This window comes from Colletotrichum tamarilloi, assembly GCF_030869305.1.
Source record: "Colletotrichum tamarilloi strain Tom-12 chromosome Unknown Scaffold_57.1, whole genome shotgun sequence".
In the NCBI taxonomy this organism is placed as follows: domain Eukaryota; kingdom Fungi; phylum Ascomycota; class Sordariomycetes; order Glomerellales; family Glomerellaceae; genus Colletotrichum; species Colletotrichum tamarilloi.
The window spans coordinates 189086-209037 of record NW_026849439.1 but is presented as its reverse complement, the minus strand read 5'-3'; the positions used below and the strand labels follow the sequence as shown (position 1 = coordinate 209037).

At 48.7% G+C, this 19952-nt stretch overlaps 8 protein-coding genes across 8 annotated transcripts; 4 read left to right on the top strand and 4 right to left on the bottom strand.

The window, feature by feature from the left end:
- Nucleotides 1-2515: 2515 nt before the first annotated feature.
- Nucleotides 2516-3279, bottom strand: CTAM01_11122 (uncharacterized protein; the record flags this gene model as incomplete). Its single annotated transcript, XM_060527134.1, has 2 exons — nucleotides 2516-2668; nucleotides 2740-3279. 2 exons carry the CDS (start codon nucleotides 3277-3279, stop codon nucleotides 2516-2518), a joined length of 693 nt encoding a protein of 230 aa, XP_060378304.1.
- A 961-nt stretch (nucleotides 3280-4240) lies between these two features.
- Nucleotides 4241-5433, top strand: CTAM01_11121 (uncharacterized protein; the record flags this gene model as incomplete). The annotated part of the gene is made up of 2 exons (XM_060527133.1): nucleotides 4241-4901; nucleotides 5003-5433. 2 exons carry the CDS (start codon nucleotides 4241-4243, stop codon nucleotides 5431-5433), a joined length of 1092 nt encoding a protein of 363 aa, XP_060378303.1.
- Nucleotides 5434-6206: 773 nt separating this feature from the next.
- CTAM01_11120 (uncharacterized protein) lies at nucleotides 6207-8306 on the top strand (the record flags this gene model as incomplete). The annotated part of the gene is made up of 4 exons (XM_060527132.1): nucleotides 6207-6303; nucleotides 6455-6937; nucleotides 7089-7357; nucleotides 7515-8306. 4 exons carry the CDS (start codon nucleotides 6207-6209, stop codon nucleotides 8304-8306), a joined length of 1641 nt encoding a protein of 546 aa, XP_060378302.1.
- Nucleotides 8307-8670: 364 nt separating this feature from the next.
- On the bottom strand, nucleotides 8671-9974 carry CTAM01_11119 (uncharacterized protein; the record flags this gene model as incomplete). Its single annotated transcript, XM_060527131.1, has 3 exons — nucleotides 8671-8978; nucleotides 9055-9887; nucleotides 9937-9974. 3 exons carry the CDS (start codon nucleotides 9972-9974, stop codon nucleotides 8671-8673), a joined length of 1179 nt encoding a protein of 392 aa, XP_060378301.1.
- A 571-nt stretch (nucleotides 9975-10545) lies between these two features.
- Nucleotides 10546-12480, bottom strand: CTAM01_11118 (uncharacterized protein; the record flags this gene model as incomplete). Its single annotated transcript, XM_060527130.1, has 1 exon — nucleotides 10546-12480. The coding sequence occupies one exon, from the start codon at nucleotides 12478-12480 to the stop codon at nucleotides 10546-10548; it is 1935 nt and encodes a 644-aa protein (XP_060378300.1).
- A 1930-nt stretch (nucleotides 12481-14410) lies between these two features.
- CTAM01_11117 (uncharacterized protein) lies at nucleotides 14411-15784 on the top strand (the record flags this gene model as incomplete). The annotated part of the gene is made up of 1 exon (XM_060527129.1): nucleotides 14411-15784. One exon carries the CDS (start codon nucleotides 14411-14413, stop codon nucleotides 15782-15784), a length of 1374 nt encoding a protein of 457 aa, XP_060378299.1.
- Nucleotides 15785-15993: 209 nt separating this feature from the next.
- Nucleotides 15994-16756, bottom strand: CTAM01_11116 (fumarylacetoacetate hydrolase; the record flags this gene model as incomplete). Its single annotated transcript, XM_060527128.1, has 3 exons — nucleotides 15994-16062; nucleotides 16119-16652; nucleotides 16712-16756. 3 exons carry the CDS (start codon nucleotides 16754-16756, stop codon nucleotides 15994-15996), a joined length of 648 nt encoding a protein of 215 aa, XP_060378298.1.
- Nucleotides 16757-18363: 1607 nt separating this feature from the next.
- On the top strand, nucleotides 18364-19864 carry CTAM01_11115 (uncharacterized protein; the record flags this gene model as incomplete). Its single annotated transcript, XM_060527127.1, has 4 exons — nucleotides 18364-18474; nucleotides 18557-18908; nucleotides 18966-19281; nucleotides 19357-19864. 4 exons carry the CDS (start codon nucleotides 18364-18366, stop codon nucleotides 19862-19864), a joined length of 1287 nt encoding a protein of 428 aa, XP_060378297.1.
- Between the last annotated feature and the right edge of the window lie 88 nt (nucleotides 19865-19952).

The window sequence follows — 19952 nt, the reverse complement described above, 5'->3', positions numbered from 1 at the left end:
ATAATAATAATAATAATAATAATAATAATAATAATAATAATAATAATAATAATAATAATAATAATAATAATAATAATAATAATAATAATAATAATAATAATAATAATAATAATAATAATAATAATAATTTAATAATTTATTTAATTTTGAATTAATCACTTGGGTAGTTTCTAATATTAGTTATATAATATAAATATATGGTACTGATAAATATCTTTGTTACTTTAATAAATTATTTTTTAATATTCTATTCTTTATATTTAACCTTTCTTATTACAAAGTTTATAATTATAAATTAGTAGTAGTATTTAGTACGATATTATTATCTTATAAGCTAAAATATTTAACTAAGTTTATAGTAGTTTTGAATAAGAATAGTTTATAATATTAGTATTATAAATGCTTCTATTACTATTATTAAAACAATATTAATTATAAATATATATTTTTAATTCTTATATATTATTATAAAGGTAACTTTATTTACCTTATTATTCGCCTTATTATCAATATTACGTAAGCAAATTATATACCATATTAATCTACGATTTCTATAGATTATTATAAGTATTGATTATGTAAGCAGTATTGCTTACATAAGCTTGCGTGAGCAATGGAAAGTACTGGAAGGTAACTAAATAAGCTAGAATTCTCTCGAGACGGAATTACGTACTACGATTATGCATTTACTTATGTATGCGCTTATTAATTATATTATAATTAATAAGTAATATAATATTCTAGTAGGAGGTTTTTATGCCTATATATAGGCGTGTATTTACCTACCTAGACCTTTTATTAAGTAAGCAACTCCTTATATAGTAATTTAACTATATTACTCTCTTTATTATAAAAACCTCTTTTATATACGCTTATTTCCCCTATATCCATATATTCTTGCTTCTATATAAATATTTACTTTTTATATTCTTTTATAAGAATATCCCGTATTACCTCGTTAAAGCTATACGTGTTAGATATATATATATAGTTATATATACTATATTTATTATAAATCCGTAATTATAAACTTTATAAGAGGGAAAGTTTAAAAAAGTAAAAAAAAATTATAAAGAAATAGTTTAATAATATGGTAAGAGTATTAACTAATATTATATATTAATAAAATAGGGTAGGGCGATTAGTTCTAGTAGTTTTTCTTCTAGTAGTACTAATTAAATAAAAAATAATAATAAGAGGGCTAATTAGAATAAAATATAAGAAGAAGGGCCCTAATTAGAAATAAACGATTTAGTGATACGGATATTTATTTTAATTAAATATTTACTTTTTTAAAAACGAACTAGAGCTTTTTTAATAATTTATTTTTAAATATAATAATATAAAATAATTAAAGAAGTTTATTCTTTTTAATTTAGTTAATGCTATACCTAATCCGTAAATAGTAACTCTTCTGATTAAGGCCGTATTAAGCCGATCGAAGGAGGCATCTTGTGTTGCTTTTATAGGTTTTAGTAGTTCCTTTAAAGCACTACACCGCATGAGTCCCTTATACCCTACACGCTTTCAATATATTTAGTAGGAAATATGGTATTATACTCCATACTTCTGAAGCTGTCGTGAATAGTAGTTCATGTCCCCTCCGTTCTTACAGTCTTTTCTATCGCACCAAAGTATGTGTTTAGCCTCACTATCGCTGACTACTCCATAGGAAGTTAGTTCCGAAGCGAGTATACCTTTCAGACCGTAGGGCTCATCCTTCCAACCGTAAACCTCGTTGACTTTGGGAGTGAACTCCCCGCCGCTTCTCGTCAAGTGGATGGAACCTCCCTCTAAGCTCCAATCAAAGCGCGCATGACAAATAGGACATTGTGTTGAGTGAGCCCGACCGTTATGCGACGATGATGACCTTGCGTACCACGGACCCCTTGCGGCAATCCTAGAATCTCGCGACTGGGATCGGCTAAATGCCCACGAGAAGGCACTCCTTACGCCTAATGGTGGGCTTGGGCGACCTTCCAAGATGTTGAGTTCAGAATCAGGATCGAGGGGCTCCATCAGCTGCTTAAAAGTTCTGTGTGGACAAAGCAAGCGTCCAAACCTTCCTTGAAGCTCTTTGAACTTGGTTTCTAGAATGATGTCGTCAAATGGCTGGTCGTCTGATACTGGCATCACGGGAAACTTCCAAGATACGGTATAGAACCTAATCAAGGACTTTGCTCCGCGATTCGTATTGAATGTCCTGATCTCTCCACGAATCGAAGGCGGCTTCATTTTCTGGATCAAAAGCCCCTCGCCAATCTCTTTGCAAACTGAGCACTCTTCCAGACACCATGAGCATTCTTCCAGACACCATCCACGTGGTGAGGGTAAATTCTTTCTCCCTCCGGAGCGAAGCCAATCGAGTGTGGCTAAATGTAAATCTCGTTCCAAGTTGACAAGGGGTACTGAGGTATGGGCACATAGCTGAATGGAACCCTCGGAAAGCCGGCAAAAACGCTGATGGCCAAGGCTTTGCCGCCACAGACTTGAGAATTGAAGTCTCGGGTGGTCTCTAGCGCAGTACGAGCAGAACAGGCTGTCCTCCAGCTTCGACAGACGCTTTCTGAAATCTGCCGACTCCCTTGATGTACGGCAAGCCTGACAGAATGCCTGCTCCTTCGCAGCCCTCACCACGGACTCGTCCATCGTCAAGCCACTCGGGGAGCTTGATATATCCGAGGAATGTAGTTTGTTGAACGTACGGTCTTGATATAAGCGCCAAAAAGTCCATGATACTTGTCGCAGCATGTAGAGGTCGCTGAGCTCGGACTCGTGCATGATTTGTAGCAAAATCTCGTCCGGCAAAGCAATGAATCGGCTTTGCCGTAAGTTGGCAATGAGTTTGACTTCCCAGCTGTAAATTCTGCTGGGCAGATCTGGCATCAAAACTTCCACTCCACTCGTGCTGTAGATGGTGTTTTGGCCGGCAATTTTACAGGTATAAGCCCCGTCGCCGGTGTCAGAATCACTGTTGATCGTTTCCCAGTCGCCGGTGTCAGAATCACTGGTGATCGTTTCCCAGTCGCCGGTGTCAGAATCAATGGTGATCGTTTCCCAGTCCGTGTCCACGAGGCCTTCATCCCTTGTGTCTTCGTCTATGTTTTCAGATCCTGAGTCGGGTACGCATAGCATGCGCATTTCCTCTGCTGCGCTTGGTTCTCTACTGACGATCTTCTTGCCCAAATCATATAGATCCTGATTTTCTTTGATGTCCTCGTTCTTGTCAAGGCCCCGTTCCCTCCAAGCCCTGATAATAGTGCTGATTCCAAGGCACATCGTAGCGTAGCGTCAAGCGGAGTGATGATGATGGAGACAATGCTACTGTGAGAGAACTGCAGAAATGGTCCTGATAATTGTGTTAAGTCTGGTCAGATCTTTGGTTCAGTTCATAGTGATTGATCGAGACATAGCGGAGATACCAGTGGCTCATGGATAGCATCAAAAGTTTTCGCAGGAACCTAGATGGGCTCTCCACATCAAGGTGCATCTTGTGGCTTGGGTGGCGAATTTGAGTTGCGAATCTTCTCCATGGCTAGCATCTCAACTTGAGCTGTGCTCACAATATATTATCACGAGCAAGCGATGAAGCACTATTATCTCCATAAACAGATTTCTGGTCCTCCGGACTTCCTGACAGGAAAGTTTGCTTTTCCCGCTGAGTATGGAGCAATTGCATGTGCAACAATTCGGGGGGGGGGGGGGGGGACGGAAACCAATGGTATTAAGCAGCGAGTCTGAGTAATGGACAAAATCCGCTTGTTTCAATCGGGTTCCAGGGCAGAAGCGATCGGTTCTTGGTATTCACCGGGACGCTGCCGAAAGCTCGGCGCCCGCGCCCTCCGAGTAGCCCCTTGAACCACCCGGTGACATCTCCGATTGACTGACCCGTCCGATCGGGTCCACTAGAATAAAGAACGGATGAGCCCCCTCTAGCCTTGAGCTCCTGGCCAAGAGTGGCGCAATTGCTCTGAAAAGAGCCCTGCGCCACGGGGCAAGATCAATTTCTGTTCAATGCATACCGACCGGAGCGCTTTATATAGCAATAAGGCTGAGAAGATACGAGAAGTGGTCCAGTAGCCAGGCCATGTTTTCTTCAGAGCCTCAACAGATATAACGTCGAACGAGGTGTTTGTTTCCAGCGGTCTAGTATCATTAGAGTTTGACTCGCCAACGGGCAGAGAAGCCACTCTTTCATTATTTCTCTCTTTCCACCCCCAACAACTCAGTCCGCAAAACCATGTCTCCCATTCAGGAACCCAGCGTTCCCGCTCTCACAGAAATGGATCAAAGGGGGGACGTTGTCTTCGTCGTCGGAACGGCAGTCGACAACACCCCTGCCCGGAGCTTCCGCGTCTGTTCCCGGACGATGGCACGCATCTCCCCCGTCTTTGACCGCATGCTACACGGCAGCTTTGCCGAGTCTAAACCGACAGCACCGAGCTCCGATCTCATCAGCCTTTCATCATCCGGAATCAACGGAACGACGACATCGCCGGCAAAAGATTGGATCGTCCACCTTCGCGACGACAGGCCCGATTCTTTTGACCTCCTCGCGAGCATCGCTCACAGCCAGTTCCAGAGAATACCGCGAGCCTTGTCGATTGCTAAGCTTTACGAGTTGACGGTACTGACGCACTACTATGATGCAACTCCCGTATTGTCGCCTTGGCTACAGACGTGGGTTTCGGGCATCGCAGAGTCACCAGAAACGACGAGTAGTAGCATTGCCGGACCCGAGGGAGAGCTTTTGATGCCCAAATTACTGTGGATTTCGTGGGAGTTGGGCCATAAACAGCTCTTTGAGTCGACAGCACGGCGAATGGTAATGGAGAGTAGTGGTAATTTGTTCGGTGACGAGAGCGGGCTTGGCGATTTGAGTATGCCGCCGGACGTCATCGGTGAGTCTCTTTCCCCGTTCACTGTAGCAATCTTCCTTGCCTTTTTTCATTTTAGATCTCAAGTTTTTGTGAGAACCTCTTCACTGACACCTATTCCATAGAACGAATCGCTGCCATCAGGACGCAGACAATTCAGTCCATCATGGACGTCTTCAGCACTCTGGCAGAGAAGCTTGTCAGCGTAGATGAAGGGCCTCGGTGGTGCAGACATGCGTCATACATGGGGCCACACCGGTGCGAGAGCATGATACTTGGCAGCATGACCTTTTGTCTCATGAGGGCAAGTCTATGGCCGATTCCAGAGGCCGACGACATCGACGAGAGCGTATTGACGCTATACTCGACACTGATGAACCTGGTGATCCACGATATTGGGCGGCCGTCGGATAAGGGCGGCGTCGATCACAGCGAGTGTAATCCCAGGGGGTTTTTGATGGAAAGGATCAAGAATATTTTGGCAGACGTGCCGAGCCCTGTAGGGGAGGCACATCGGAAACAACTGGATAGACAGATACAGAAGCTGCTTATTTGACTGCGGTTACATATAAAATGGAATAGACAAAAAGAATGCAAAACATGAAAAATGCCGTCTAGCCAGTGCGATCATCTCACCGCGGATTCTCTTCCAAGAGACAATGCTTGAATAATTAAAAATTGAGATAGCAGCAACCCAATGAATGAGAGGAGGTAATACAGCTCTTCAACAGCTGACAACATCTTGATTGAAAAAAAATTTGATGTGCATCGTTGCTCAGTCTTGTTGTATCCAAGACTTTTTCCCGACTGGGTAACGTAGCTTGGGGGGTTAGCAAGTTTGTTGACTGGCTGTTCCTTTGACTTTCTCGGGCTATTTCAGAATCTACCTCACAAACTTTCCTTTCACACCAATGACTCTCATTCACCTCCCCCCAAAGCTGTGCGAGGTTACTTTGCTGAAAAAAATGAAAAAGACATCTTCGACATCCTGGCGTCTGATGTTGACGCCAAAAGCATGAGAGAGTCATTGGAATGAATTGGTTACAGGATCTGGGGGTGTACAGTCGCAATACTGTGGTAAGGGATCACGGGTAATGGGCGGTTGCAAAGCATTCTGTGCAATCCTAGCACGATCAAACAAGTATATGCAAAGATTATTTCAACATTCACCATGAGCTCTTCCGTAAGTTTCAGAGGGTTAGACTTCATTGACAAGGCGTGGTGTGACCTTCCAGCCCCCTTTTCAGAACCGGAACAACTCCCGAAAGATCCCTGGTGGCCAGGCTTGCATTTAGGGCTGCTGCGGTGAGCGCTAATCGGGCGTCAATAATGCCCGAATTCGGCGGACGACCGTGCCACAGCCGACGGGATGAACAGGCCTCACTGAGTCAGCATAGCCACTGGAGTGGGTTGACTACCAACGTATGTTAAGTTTCGGTAGTGAAAGTATTTTTATCTCTCCAAATACCGGAGCCCCAGGCGGGAAGAGTATCGAACAGGAGTATCGTCATTCATCCATGCACTAAAGTCATTCCACGATCGCGAACTGCGTTGAGTTAGCTGAGCCTTCCGTTCAGCCGAGAGTACACCTCGAAGCAGCTCAGAATCGAGAAACATCGATGGCAGCTCAACTGCACCGGCCATGTCGAGAACGCGGAGCGGCTGTTTGAACTGCAAACGCCGCCACCGCAAATGCGACGAGGGCCGGCCCGAATGTTTACAGTGTATAGGTCAAGGTGTCGAATGCGAAGGATACCAGACTGTCCTTCGATGGGGTTCGGGTATTGCCTCGAGGGGGCGCTTTGCCGGAGCGCTCGTACCTGTCGAAATCGAAGCGCCTCCGCCCGCCAAGCGCAAGAAGAAATCTAAGCTCGATGAAAAAACAAGAGAAATTGACAGTCTTGCAGGAGAAGGCTCGTCTAGGACTCTGAAACAGCTCAATCCAAATGCTGTTGCAGTTCCGTCAACAGCACTCACAGCCGCGGCTGGGTTCGGCGCGGCGCCACCCGAGACAACCTGGCTGGGCCGTACAGAGCAAGACAGGCGTCTTTTGGAAGAATGTGAGTGAAATGATCATAGGCGCGACTTATCATACCTGTGAAAATCCCTTACGGGTCTGTTGGCATGCCAAAATTGAATACCTTACTCCATGCTTCAAATCTGAACTTCATACCCTACGCTGTGCTAGCCACTGACAGTATCCTACTTTAGTCAATGAGACTACTGTCTTTATGCTTCATTCAAGTCGACGGGATGGCTTATTCAGATCGAAGCTTCGACAGCTAGCAGAGAGATCTGAAGCACTCTGTGCTATTTTGCTGGCCACTCACCTCTACATCTCAAACCCAGATGATCCTTCACAACTTTTCGAAGAGTACTACCTTCGAGGCCTTTCGCTCTTCCGCAACCAATTGGAATCATTCAATGGGAGTGTTGATCTTGGCGCAATGTACGCTGGGCTTTTCATCTGCACCCTGAATGTGAGTTATCTTGCAAGCCGTCAATATTACACTACAGTGCCTTACCGTGATGCATGAAATCTTTTATGTCTCGTCTCCTGAGCTTTATATCCGACGATTGATGTCTTGGAAAAGCTTATGTCTATCAGACTGAAACACTAATCCTTGATGAACACAGCTATTTCAGAGTGCTCCTTGGTCCATCCACCTCGAGCTCATGACAACAGTCTACGGTCTCAACAAAGACCTCCACAACTCACCTGTTCTATCCGAACCTGAGGCGTGGTTTGCCTTAGAGCTAATGGGTCTCATGGACATGCCGACCTTTGTTCGCGGTCGCTCAACTTTGTCGTTGGGAATTTGGAAAAGATTGCGGGTTGCACAAGGATCAATAGGTATGAAAAGGGGCGGCATTCAATCTGTTTCAAGCCTCCCAAGATCCTTGCTCGATGTTTTTGCGAATATTCAGGACGAAGATTCTGACACATATTTCTTGCAATGGTTTGGAGAAACGGGGGAGATACCGCAGATCCATCTGTGGGAGGCGTACCGTCTAGCAGGTATTCTGACTGGTCGACGACTACGCATCCGTGCAAACACAGGCATTACGGCAGCTGCATCAACATCATGCCCTGCCACTCCTTCTGCCGAGGTACTATTAGGCCGCTTAGTCGCGTCCATGGACGCGCTCTGTGATGCGACCAGCCGGCCTGAATATTCACAGCTTCTCACGACTAATGCACTGCTCTATCCCTATGTGGCTGCGCGGCTTGAAGTGGCTATCTTGCTTCGCCAGCCCACCTGGATGGAATCACTCCGGCGAGTAACAGAGAAATATCAACCATACGGCAAGACGGCGAACGCGCGTAACATTACCGAGATGCTAGATGAAGCTTGGGACTCAGGAGATGATGCGTATGATATTGATGAGCAAGCAAGAAGGCGGAATGTCGAGGTTGCCCTATTCTGAGGAAACATCACGAAATTTTACTTCGGGAGTCTGTATCTTCATTCTTTTGAGGACATATTGGTTACAACCCTCTGAAGTCAAGAGCTACTACGGCGTTCAAGTGCGGCCGGATCACCTACCGCCGTAAGGACGGGCGATGTGGGCGAGTACAAAGTAAGTATAAGGGTTGAATCGCGAATAGATAATAACTCTGGGAAATGTGTTAGCGGCAAAGGCTTTGGAATGTTCCTAGTAATACCATGATAGGTCTGAAATACAGTTAAGTAAGTCTAGCTAATAAATGCTATATTTGTGTCTATACTCAAATGTTAATTCATGACTCCTAGTCTTTTTCTTCAATTATTTACTCAGTTTTAATTCCAACTCAATACCTCACCTTCAAAGAGTCCCTCCATACGCCCGGCTTTTCGTTTTCTACTTCAACGGTTTCGTAGTAGTTAGGGATACAGCATCTTTCCTTGCCGCCACCAGAGCACCACGGGGCTCTCAGGTCCATGGCCACGCGGACGCGATCATTTGGGCAATTCGCTGCGCAAAAGTCCTCGCGGCTGATAGCAGGACCGGAGCCCGTATTGGAATACCACTCACAATCGGAGAAGGTCATCTTCTTATTGCTTGTGTTGCAGCACAGCTTGTGCTCACCACTGGCAACCATGCGGCCTCCACGCAAGACTTTGAAAACACTATAGTCAGATCAAGATCGTACTTACTACTGAAGGCTTTGGCTTGATAGGAATTTGGTACTCACGCTTCTTGCAAACTTCGGCGCCACCTATGCCAATAGACGATGAAGCCAATAAAGTCTTCATTGACTGGTCGCCGCTCTGAGCAGGATAGCTTGCTTGATCGTCGCATTTCGAAAACGCGCCTAGTTCATACAGCGTATACAGCTTGATGCGTTGAGTATCTTTTGTACAGCAAGCTGCTTGGAACTGCCCATTGTTGCAATACCTCTTTTTCAAATCGGCACTCTTCTCCGAGGTACCAATTGCTAATAGAGGCTGCGCCACGTTCAAAGTACCCTTGATTTTGACTTCCAGCGCTTTCCAAAGTTCTTCGACAGGCATTGTCGAGATTGGGCCGAGACCCAGGAGCACGCCAGCGGCGTGAATGACGATGCCCATTTGTCCAAAGGTAGACACAGTCTCAGCCATGAAAGACTTCAAGGTCTTGACATCGCTGATGTCGGCTCCGTGAAGGCGAACTTGCACGTCAGGGCCCTTTTGAGAGATGATTGCTGCTGTCTTCGTCAGGGGTTCCGTGCGGCGGCCGATGAGAATCAGGGCCTTGGCTCCGGCGGGGGCAAAGGAGGTGGCCGCTGCCTGTCCGATGCCTGATCCAGCTCCGGTGATGAGGACGACTTTACCCGCAGCGGAGTTGGCGGGATTAGATGCAGATATGGCCGGGTAGCTGGCGTTGTGATTGGCCTTAGTGTAAGACATCTTGTAAGTTGTGAGAAGTTTTTTTTGTTTTTTAGATGACTTGTGGCAATGAAAAGAAGGATAGATGATAAAGATTGAAGTTGATGTGAGAAGTATCATGTAAATCCCGAGCTGACGCTGCATCTCGCTAGGTCTCATACTACACCCGATTTCCTTCATCAGTTGAGATTTCTTGCATTTGATCTTACCTTAGGTTGCTCAACTGCTGTGCTTGCGAGCCTTCCATAGAGTCGAAAGCAAAGCCTCAAAGGTCTAGCAAGGCATGTTTTTTGAGGGTATTAAGACCAGAAGATGGGTTTGTAATTGCGATTGAGTTCCATCTCTGGAAAAATGCGGAGATAAACGATTACCTCAAAGAGGCACAACCGAGGCTCACATCAAAGTGTGTTTGCCCACTGCTTGATAATATTACCATAGGCGTAATGTTTTGTAATGGTTTGCTAGATAAGTTTCGGGTTTTAGCTGCTGCCAAATTCGTCTCGTCTGTAAGACAATGTGTCGAAATCTGGGTGATAATAGCCGTTGCACCTGATTCTCCCGCCCGGCCCGTGGATGACGCGGGACTATTTAATGTGCTTGAACAATTGACTTTGAGAATCTCATCAATAACGACGATGCACCATACCTTCAACCCTTGAGCACCTCTTAGGGATTCCAGACCCCTTCCAATGAGTATACATAACTCAAGCCGTGCACTGGTTACAATGTTTGTTCAAGTCTATTTCCAGAAATGTTAGTTGAATTATTACACGTGTTTCGAATTCGAATATGATGTCAAATGAACCCCGAGATCACTCCTAAGCGCGCCCCGTCACAACTTTGCCTGCAATGACTTCTTTGTCGGCTATCACAGAGTTGTTGTACGCAGTCACATCCCGGAAGTAGAGCTCCGTCCCCGGCGTCTCGTAAGTCCCATCACTATCCAGTCCCCTGAGATGGAAAATCTGGTGTGTACGCCCGGCTCCCGAGGTAACGGTATTGTCTGCGTATCTGGAATAGTTCGCGGTTCCATTCCTGTCCGTATCAATGACGCTGCCGACCCACTTCGATCCCTCACCCTCAAAGGCTTCAAGGCCGGTCGGGTAGACGGTGTTTCCCTGGACGTGAAGCTTGAGGCCTTGATCCAGCTGTGCCCATAGAGTCAAATTTCCTGCCGGGAGATACGAGGTGGTTGTGTTGCAGTAGAGCGGGTACGAAAAGGTTGTCTTGTAGTCCCATCCAGGAACTTTTGACGTCTCCTCGCCAATGGTCGAGAACGTATTGATGCCTCCGTAACCGTTGGCGTACAGGCCTCCAACGTTGGAGTATGAGAGGCTCTGCTTCCAAGTTGCTGTGCCGTTGCCCTTCTGCGTAGTGAGGAACGAGGTGATCGTGAAATCGCGTTGCACCGATAAGGAATAATCCAGGGTCGAGTTGAAGCCGGTAGCGTTTTGCTTGAGCGTCTGTGAGAATGCAATGGAGGGCTCAGGGTTTGTCTTCTTAGAAATGACACCCGTCGTGATGCTTCCTTCGTCGTCAAGCCATAGGAAGACTTTGCCTACAAGGTACCAACTACTACCCGTGGTATTTGTGAGGCTGGCGCTTGACTTGCCGTCATCCACTAGCCCGACAACTTTGATGCCAATGGTGTGGTTATTTCCGTCACAAAGAAGGGGCAGCCACGGGGTGATGTCAATCTCGTGATCTCGCAAGTCGAACGCGTTGATACCCACAATCGGGCGATGGAGTTGGGGCACCACGCCGCCTGTGAAGATGTCTGGGAAGGGCCAGTGCACACCCGCCAATTGACCGTCGATAAGGACCTGGACCTCTCTGAAAGGCGAATATCCCGGATAGCTACCCACATCCGGCACGAAAGCATCTACGGCTGACTGCGGGACGTTACTCCACCAAAACTCCTCGTTCCCTTGTCCCTTGACAGACGTGGAGAAGACGGCCCGGTTGACGTTGCGAGGAAATTGGACAGAAGCAGTGGCGTTCTCTTCAGGGTACGTCCAAAAGCTGGCAGTGACTGGGCTCTTGTTGGCAGAAACTGGCAGGATGAGGTCTGCTGGCGCTTGTCCTCCGGTCCGAACGGGACTCTTGAAGAAGGTGGCCGTGAGAGTGGAGTTGAGCAGGCCTGTGTAGACGTCTGTAATGACATTGTCAAGTTGGAATATGAGAGTCTGTGGCTCTTTCCAAAGTGACAGATACGGCGTGGAATCCTTCAACCAGGTCCAGGTGATGCCGTATGACGTGGGCTCGGCGGTGGAGGTCGCGAAGATGTTGACATCGCCCAAGTACACGGAGCCCCAGCGATCGAATTGCCGGCCCCTAACCTCGACGGTGAAGTTGAGCACGACGTGATCAAAATCGAAGTCTGGGGGCGAATAGTCTCCGACGAAAGGGGTTCCATAGCTGTTGGCAAATTGGTGCTCCATCAACGTGACCGTAACTGCCTGCCCTGTAGGCTCCAGGACAGGCTCGGCCACTTGAAAGGTGTCAAGCAGTGGTGTTCTCGTAGAGGCTGGCGGCGCGGTCGCACTAGGCGTGACATCTGCGTCGTATGCGATGCGATCCATGTGAGCCAAGACATGCCCGATTCTGGGGCTCCGCACATCCAGCTCTTGGTATTGCGCCGCGCGCTGGACGTGGAACTGCTCTCCGCAAGCCCAGGATGCAAGGGACCCGAGGAGGAGGAGTCCCTTGAGCAAGCCCCAACCGCCACCGGTCTGGTTGTTGATTGTGCCCATTGCTTCGTCAGGAAATTTTCTTGACTACTTGATGGCCAAGCACACACCTTCAATGCCTTACCACAGAGACAGAGTGAGCAAAGAGTTGGTGACGGCGACATTCGAGGGGTGGGACGGGCGTGGTTTAAGAGAGTGTAATGGAAGAGCGGGAGTCCGGCAACCGGCGGGATGCACGTCCGGTGGGGCAAAATCCCCAAAACCGGCAGGTGACAGTGGTGTGATAGGATCGCCATAGCGCCATGACATGGGTTGCCCAGGCAAGATAAGATGAACCCCTGGGCTTCGACGATTGTCAAGGTTCAACAGCGTCAAAGTTATTTTACAACAGATATTAATACTCCTTTAACCCAAATAACGCAGTCGGGCAGTGTTTCCATATGAGAAGCAGGAAGGAAGAAGACAGTCCTGACCAAATTGGAGTGAGATACATCTTTGAGGCTTCTCACATTCAAGAAGCATAGTCGCGTCACGGTACATAACGAGTACACGATTGACTTTACAGGTATTTCGCTTATCACTGCATTGAGCAGTCTCATTCTAAATGAGCATATTGATAATGATGCAATGTTAGTCGGCTTATTCAATGCATATTGAAGAAGTGTTGCGACACAGCTGACCCTTGCCGATCGAAACCGTCAACGTATAGCCGATACAAGTTGGATGCACAGAACATATACAAGAGCTACTTGCACTAACAGCATGTAATGGCCAAGCCGACTGGAGCCCGAGATGGCATACTATCCATTCTTGAAGGCCTCTATCGTCCAGTCAATGCTTGTAATCCTCAGTCTACTTTCATGGTCAGCTAGGACCAACGTCCATCGCCAGTCTAGCTAGGATTATGTCGATGAAGCAAAAAATCGACATAAAATCATCTCCTAGACTGGCACAGTGACTGACTCGTGACGATACAAGGCAAAAAGCTGCGCCGAGGGGGAATCGAACCCCCGGCTCCCCGACGCTGCTTGATGGCAACGGAGAATTTTACCACTAAACCATCGACGCGATTGATAGTAGGTGTTGGTTGTGAGAGCTGTTGTCCTGGAACCCTATTAGATCTGTAAAGTTGTGGATCGTTAGGGTTGCGGCAGTAACAAGGTCCATCGTGAGCAAGGGTTGCGATACCCTCAATCGCGCTAGGTGGTGGAAATATGGAGTGCATCTGAGGCGGGGTAGGGAATGAGCATGAATAAGGCCCGAAAACCCATGAGGAAACCACATGTGATGCGAATGCGAGTGAGGTTTCTAAAGCAGACAGCCTGCCTCTGTCTAGATCACGGCCGTCTCTCGCTTTACTCAGTATTATTGTTTGTGTCTTGTTTCCGATGTCTCAGTAAGTCCTGGCTCATATTTTATCTATTCCTTGTGTAATGTTTGTTCATCGCTCTCGTTGTTGAGCGATTTGTGGTGTAAATTGTCGATTACCATTCGTAAGAAGAAAGATAACAATAGACTTTAGCACATGCAACTTGTTCTCTTTTGCCGTTGAAAATACGAAATTTAAGCCATCTGCTGACTGCTTTGCTCGTTTTGTCTCATTAATCGTCGTCTTATTCCTTTTCTCAAGCCATCTAGACCCATTGCATAGATCATCATCTGTTCCATTTGAACCAAAGGCAATCACGTTTGGGGCAAGTACAACAGGATTTGGTCAGCAAAGTCCGAGATGAGTAAGGCGCCGACGGAATGGCGTTGGGATCTTGCCTGCATGATTAGCGCCCCGTATCACCGCCCTTCTTTGACAACCTCCCCACCTCACTGTGATCAATGCATTCCCATTCCTTCAAACCCCCACTCTCGACCAACATCGGCCAAATTCACTGCGTCACGTTGAGGCATTACTATCAAGACTAGAGAACCTTCATATCTGCGCTCGCTGTGACTATTTCAAGTCATTCAACGGGAAGAAGCGATGGAAAAGTCATTGTTAATGGCCGACAATGTTCTGACAAATGCGCGGTCCAATGAGATGGACGATGATTTCGACCTCAGTCTATTCCTTTCTGACGAAGCGTTTTCCGATATGTTTCCCAAAGACTCGAGAAACCCCGACGATGCAGTGAATGGAACACAATCTGAGGACGGACGGATATCTGCATCTTCAAGCGTGTCTGGTGGTGTCCCACTCTTCGACGAACGTGAGCCACCGCAAGACACGCCGAATGCCACGGAGGGCGGAACGAAAGTGGGCAGTCGCTTCACATCAGCAAACATCAGAGTCCTGAAAACATGGTTCGAAAACCACGAGCGGCATCCGTATCCGACCCCGGATCAGGCCGAGCGATTACTGAAGCAAACAGGGTTGAGCAAGCAGCAACTAATAAACTGGTTCGCCAATACTCGTCGGCGCAGGAAGATTCGCCCAGGCGGGGCCTCCACACCGGCCCGGACCGAGGCTGGTTCTAGTCCCATAGACGTGCCCGTTCGACGACCGACGCCCATGGCATTCGAGCAAATGAACCCGATGCAACGATGGGAGCACTCTCCACCAGATAGCGAGCCTGCTTCAGCTGCCGATATTTCTCGCGCAGTCGCTGCGTCATCAAAGCGTCCGGGACTCTTGGGCCGCTCTCGGTCTTCGGCAGGATCTTGGGAGAACGCCTCGAGCATTAGTAGCGTTGGCACATCTCAGTCAAGTGGAGGGTCGCATTCCAATGCTTCGGCACACTCCCATGGCTCTAGAAAATCTCCGACCCCTATGGAGGCACTCCGCAAGGACTCGAATCGTCGGAGAAGACGAGCAATGCTAAAAGAACGAAGGGGGAACAGGTTGAGCCTTCGACAGATCAATACCTACCAATGCACCTTCTGCGCCGAAACCTTCAAGACAAAGTACGACTGGCAAAGACACGAAAAGTCCCTTCACCTCTCACTTGAGGAATGGGTGTGTTCTCCGCACGGGTCGACCACACAACACCCTGAGAAAGGGGTGATTTGCGTCTTCTGCGACGAGGCCAACCCGACCCAACAGCACCTCGACGACCACCACCAAGCAGCCTGCTCGGAACGACCGGTCAAAGAGCGTACGTACTACCGAAAAGACCATCTCCGGCAGCATTTGAAACTTGTACACAAGACAAGTAAGATGTCTAAAACCGCAGAGACTTGGAAGGTTACCACGGACAAGATTCGGTCAAGATGTGGCTTCTGTGGAACCACCTTTGATTCATGGGCGACGCGTGGGGACCACATTGCGGATCACTATCGAGACGACGGGAACACTATGTCAAATTGGAAAGGGGATTGGGGTTTTGAGCCCCAAATACTCGCAAAAGTCGATAATGCGGTGCCTCCTTGTAAGTGAAACCTGGTTCCAGTCCTTAAAACTCCAAAACTCACCATTCCCCAAGGCGTAATTCAGTTTGAGCAAAGTGCGCCGGTGCCCTACTGCGCAAGTGTTTCGCCGGCTGGTTCCGCACCGAGCGCATACGAACTCCTCAAGCTTGAAGTAGAATACTTTGTTCGTAACTACTTTGAGGAACACGAACGACTGCCCTCGGACGATGAGGTCATCTACGAGGCTTGTACCATCTTGTACGCCTCCGAGTTTTTCAGGCCCAGCGGCACGCCGAATGCGTCATCCTGGCTTCGAGACTTGTTGATGAATGATACGGAATTATCTGAAAAGGCGCGCCTACGTCCCATGAACCAATGCTATCAACTAGCCAAACTTCGCGCGAGTACCCAACGCCCCCAGGCGTGCCCATCATAATCACAGTCCCCTTCCTCAACGTCGTCCCTCGCGAAAGATGCACGATAACCTGCGCCACCGACCAAATCATATCAGAAGTCTCTGTCTCCTGGACGACCTTCCCGTTGACCCTGGTGCGGAACCGCAACGCATGCGGATCCGGAATGACACTCGGCGACCAGATGGCCGGCCCGATAGGAGCGAACCCATCGAAGGACTTGCAGTAGGAGTATTGGCCGCCCGAGGCGCCGGGGATCTGGAAGTTGCGGGCGGTCACGTCATTTCCTGCGGCGTACCCGAGGACATAGTCCAGGGCGTTGTCGAGGGTCGCGTTCTTGACGTCCCGACCAATGATGACGCAGAGTTCACCCTCGTAGTCTAGCTTGTCCTGCGCGTCATGGTGGACGATGATGGGATTGTGGGGGCCTGCGAGGGCGTCGGGCGGCTTTGTGAAGATGATGGGAAAGGCGCATACGGGAAGCTGTGGGCCATTGGTTTAGAGAACCTCGCAAAAGACTTCAAATGTGCATCTTCACTCACATTTGATTCTATCGCGTATCGAGCATAGTTTAACCCCAGGCACATGATGATGGGCGTTCTTTCCAACGGGCAAAGCAGCTACATCGCGGAATTGGTCGAATCAGCATTGGTCTTTGCGATCTTGGAAGGAAAACCACAGACTAGCTGGCCGCGAATTCTCCAACACTCACTTTTACCGCCGTATCTCTGATGTTTGTTCTCTCTAGTCCGACATCTAGATTCCCATTCAGTCGCTCAATAGTGTAGCCAAACTCACTAGTTCGTACGAGATTGCCGTAAAATACACTCCCTTGGTGTTCATATCTCACGAGGGCCTGGAATTCCATCGTTGCACACTTGACACCATTCCCGATAAGCTCGAGGAACATCGAAAAAGGACTGCCTTTCTCCACAAAGCAATCGCAACTCCACGACGCCGCGGCACCATGCTTTTATATTCGATTCCAGCAAACTACTTTACTTCAGTTCGGAACCTTGCGAGTCGCTCGTCTTTGATGCATCTTGGGCGGTCGGTAACTGATTATTTTCTCTTCCGCCCCCCCGCCCCCCTGGCGACCGAAGATGCCGTCGGCAGACTCGGGTGGTCTATCACGGGCCTCATGACTTTCATGGCAATCTGTACATCGTTCGCGGCGCGGCGTGAAATCCCTGTACCCGTGCACGGCAGCGTGCGGCTGGCCGCTGAGCAGCACATGGAATATTGAGATGAAAAAACTAAAGACCGGTTCGGCGATTTCGGGGAATTTTGTGCTTTTGGGTGTCATTAGGAAAAGGCAGCAAAGTCATCACCTTTGGGGCAGGACGTGGCGGATATCGCGGGGTTGGAGATCTTGGAGTCTATTCATGTTCGGATGAGTTTTTGCCACGTCCCCATGGAGATGTCGGACACGGAGATATGCCAGTCCAGAGGTCACCGAGAAAGTAGAGTGGGAAATCCGGGGTGGTTTACCTAGGTTGAATGAGTAATCGAGGACACCGATGCTTGTACCGACGAAGGGATGATGGCAGAAGGTGTTGATTCCCTTACTGGAGGGGATTTACCGTACTTTCTTATTTCGTCGTAATGGGCATCTTCGGGAAACCCCGCCCCGAAAGGAGTATTCCGATTACCAGATCAAGCTCAGACGTTCCGATTGATGTTCTGAACCGCAGGAGGACAAAAGCGTGTGGGCATTTGGTTGCCTTCTTAGCTTACTTTTTCAAGGAGCAGCGAAACAGTTATCCAAGGTCGGGCGGCAGAGTGAACAGACTCGGGCCGCAAGTAAGAACCCGCGAGGCCGTCGAGCGTAGCCCCTATCCAATCAGATTTCTCCGAAAGCGATGTCTACCGGTGATACTTCGCCAGCCTTCGAAAAATTGGTGGTTTTCAAGAGATTCTTACTCCGTAGAAACTGGTTCTCGCTGCATGACTTGCCCCTCAGAGTTCGGCGCGAATGACACTCAGTGGTTCGGTAGTGGGGCGCGGCAGAGATCCGGCGCGGGGTTTCCTGCATGATGCAGGTTCAGGCCGAAGACCCTTTAAGTAGCGGGGGTGGGCTACGGACGTGATGGGACAGGACAGATTGTGAATCTGGATGATAACAAAATGATCCAAGGTGATCGCCGCCGGTCCAACTGACTGCAATCTTACTCGTCCAGGGCCAAATGCCAACATGAGAGTCCTCATCATCGGCGCAGGTCTCGGCGGCCTCGCTTGCGCCATAGCCTGTAGAAGAGAGGGGTTTGAGGTGGTTGTTCTCGAGAGGGCGAATAGACTGGTCCCGGTAAGCTCACCGAAGTGCCATTCACGATTCCCTTTCCCGCTCTCAGTGATACACTCGTTTATCTGAATTAACATTTATCTAGATCGGCGCAGGTCTTCAGCTCCCACCCAACGGGACTAGAATCGCAAGACAACTAGGCTACCTCGACAAACTCCTCCAATGCGGGGTCGTCATCGATGGGATGGAGTACCGCAGGTACGCAGACGGCGCGCACCTGCACACGCTCTCGGCCAAGGACGCGCAGGCCCGGTACGGCGATCTGTGGATGGTTGTGCACCGGGCTGATTTGCATTACATTCTGTGGCAGACGTGCAAGGAGATTGGCGTGGATCTGTGTCTCGATATGGATGTGGAGAGGATTGATTTTGACGAAAAGAGGGTGTATCTCGAGGACGGGGATGATATTGGCGGGGATGTGATTATTGGTGCTGATGGTGAGTAAGATGTGCTGGCTGTGAGCTTGTTGCTGTTTCGCTGACGGTTCGTGATAGGACTTTGGTCTATTTGTCGTGACCAGCTTCTTGGAGCGGCTTCGCCGCCTGTTGAGACAGGGGATCTGGCGTATCGCGCTACGTTTCCGTCTGACTACCTCAAAGCTCTGAATGATCCCCGGGTCGACGATCTTTGTGCGCGGAAGCAGGCTACGGTGTGGATGGGACCCGACAAACACACCGTGTTCTACCCCGTCAGAGGAGGGCGGGAGTTTAACCTCGTGCTCATCAGGCCGGATTACATGGAGCCGGGAGAGAAGCGCGTGCAGGGTGATATCGAAGAGATGAGGGAAAGTTATCGCGGATGGGATGATACGTAAGTTTCTAGCTGCTTGAGAAGCTACCAGGTGAGATTCCACGCATCCTGTGTGGCTACTAATCCTTGGCTTAGATTGACAAAGCTCATCTCGCTGATACCGAGAGTGCAAAAGTGGAAGCTATGCACGCATCCTGAGTTGAAGACGTGGACCAAGGGCTGCTTCGCTCTGCTGGGTGATTCATGCCATCCAAGTCTGCCCTACCAAGCCCAAGGCGCAGCTATGGCTGTTGAAGACGGCGCCGTGATTGGGAAGCTTTTTGGTCTTTTGAAGAACTCCTCGGGGGCTGAAAACATGGTACCACAGATCCCCGGGATCTTAAAGCTATATGAGACGCTTCGGAAAGACCGGACGACGGTGAACGTGCAGGGCGCGACTTCGAATCGGAAATGGTATCATGTTCGTGACGGGCCGGAGCAGGAGGCTCGCGATGCGGAGATGACGGGTGCACCGCTGTCGGACGGGTTGTCGCCGACGGGGTGGCGGTTAATGGATGAGGATTATCGGATGGAGTTGATGGGGCGGGACTCGGTAGCAGAAGCCATTGAGGCCTTCCAAGAGTGGGAACAAAAACAAGCCTGACAATGCTTCTGTATGATGATTGACTATTAATTGATTCTATTCACAAAGCTGTTGAAGTATGCCTCTCGATAACGCCGAATCTAAGTTA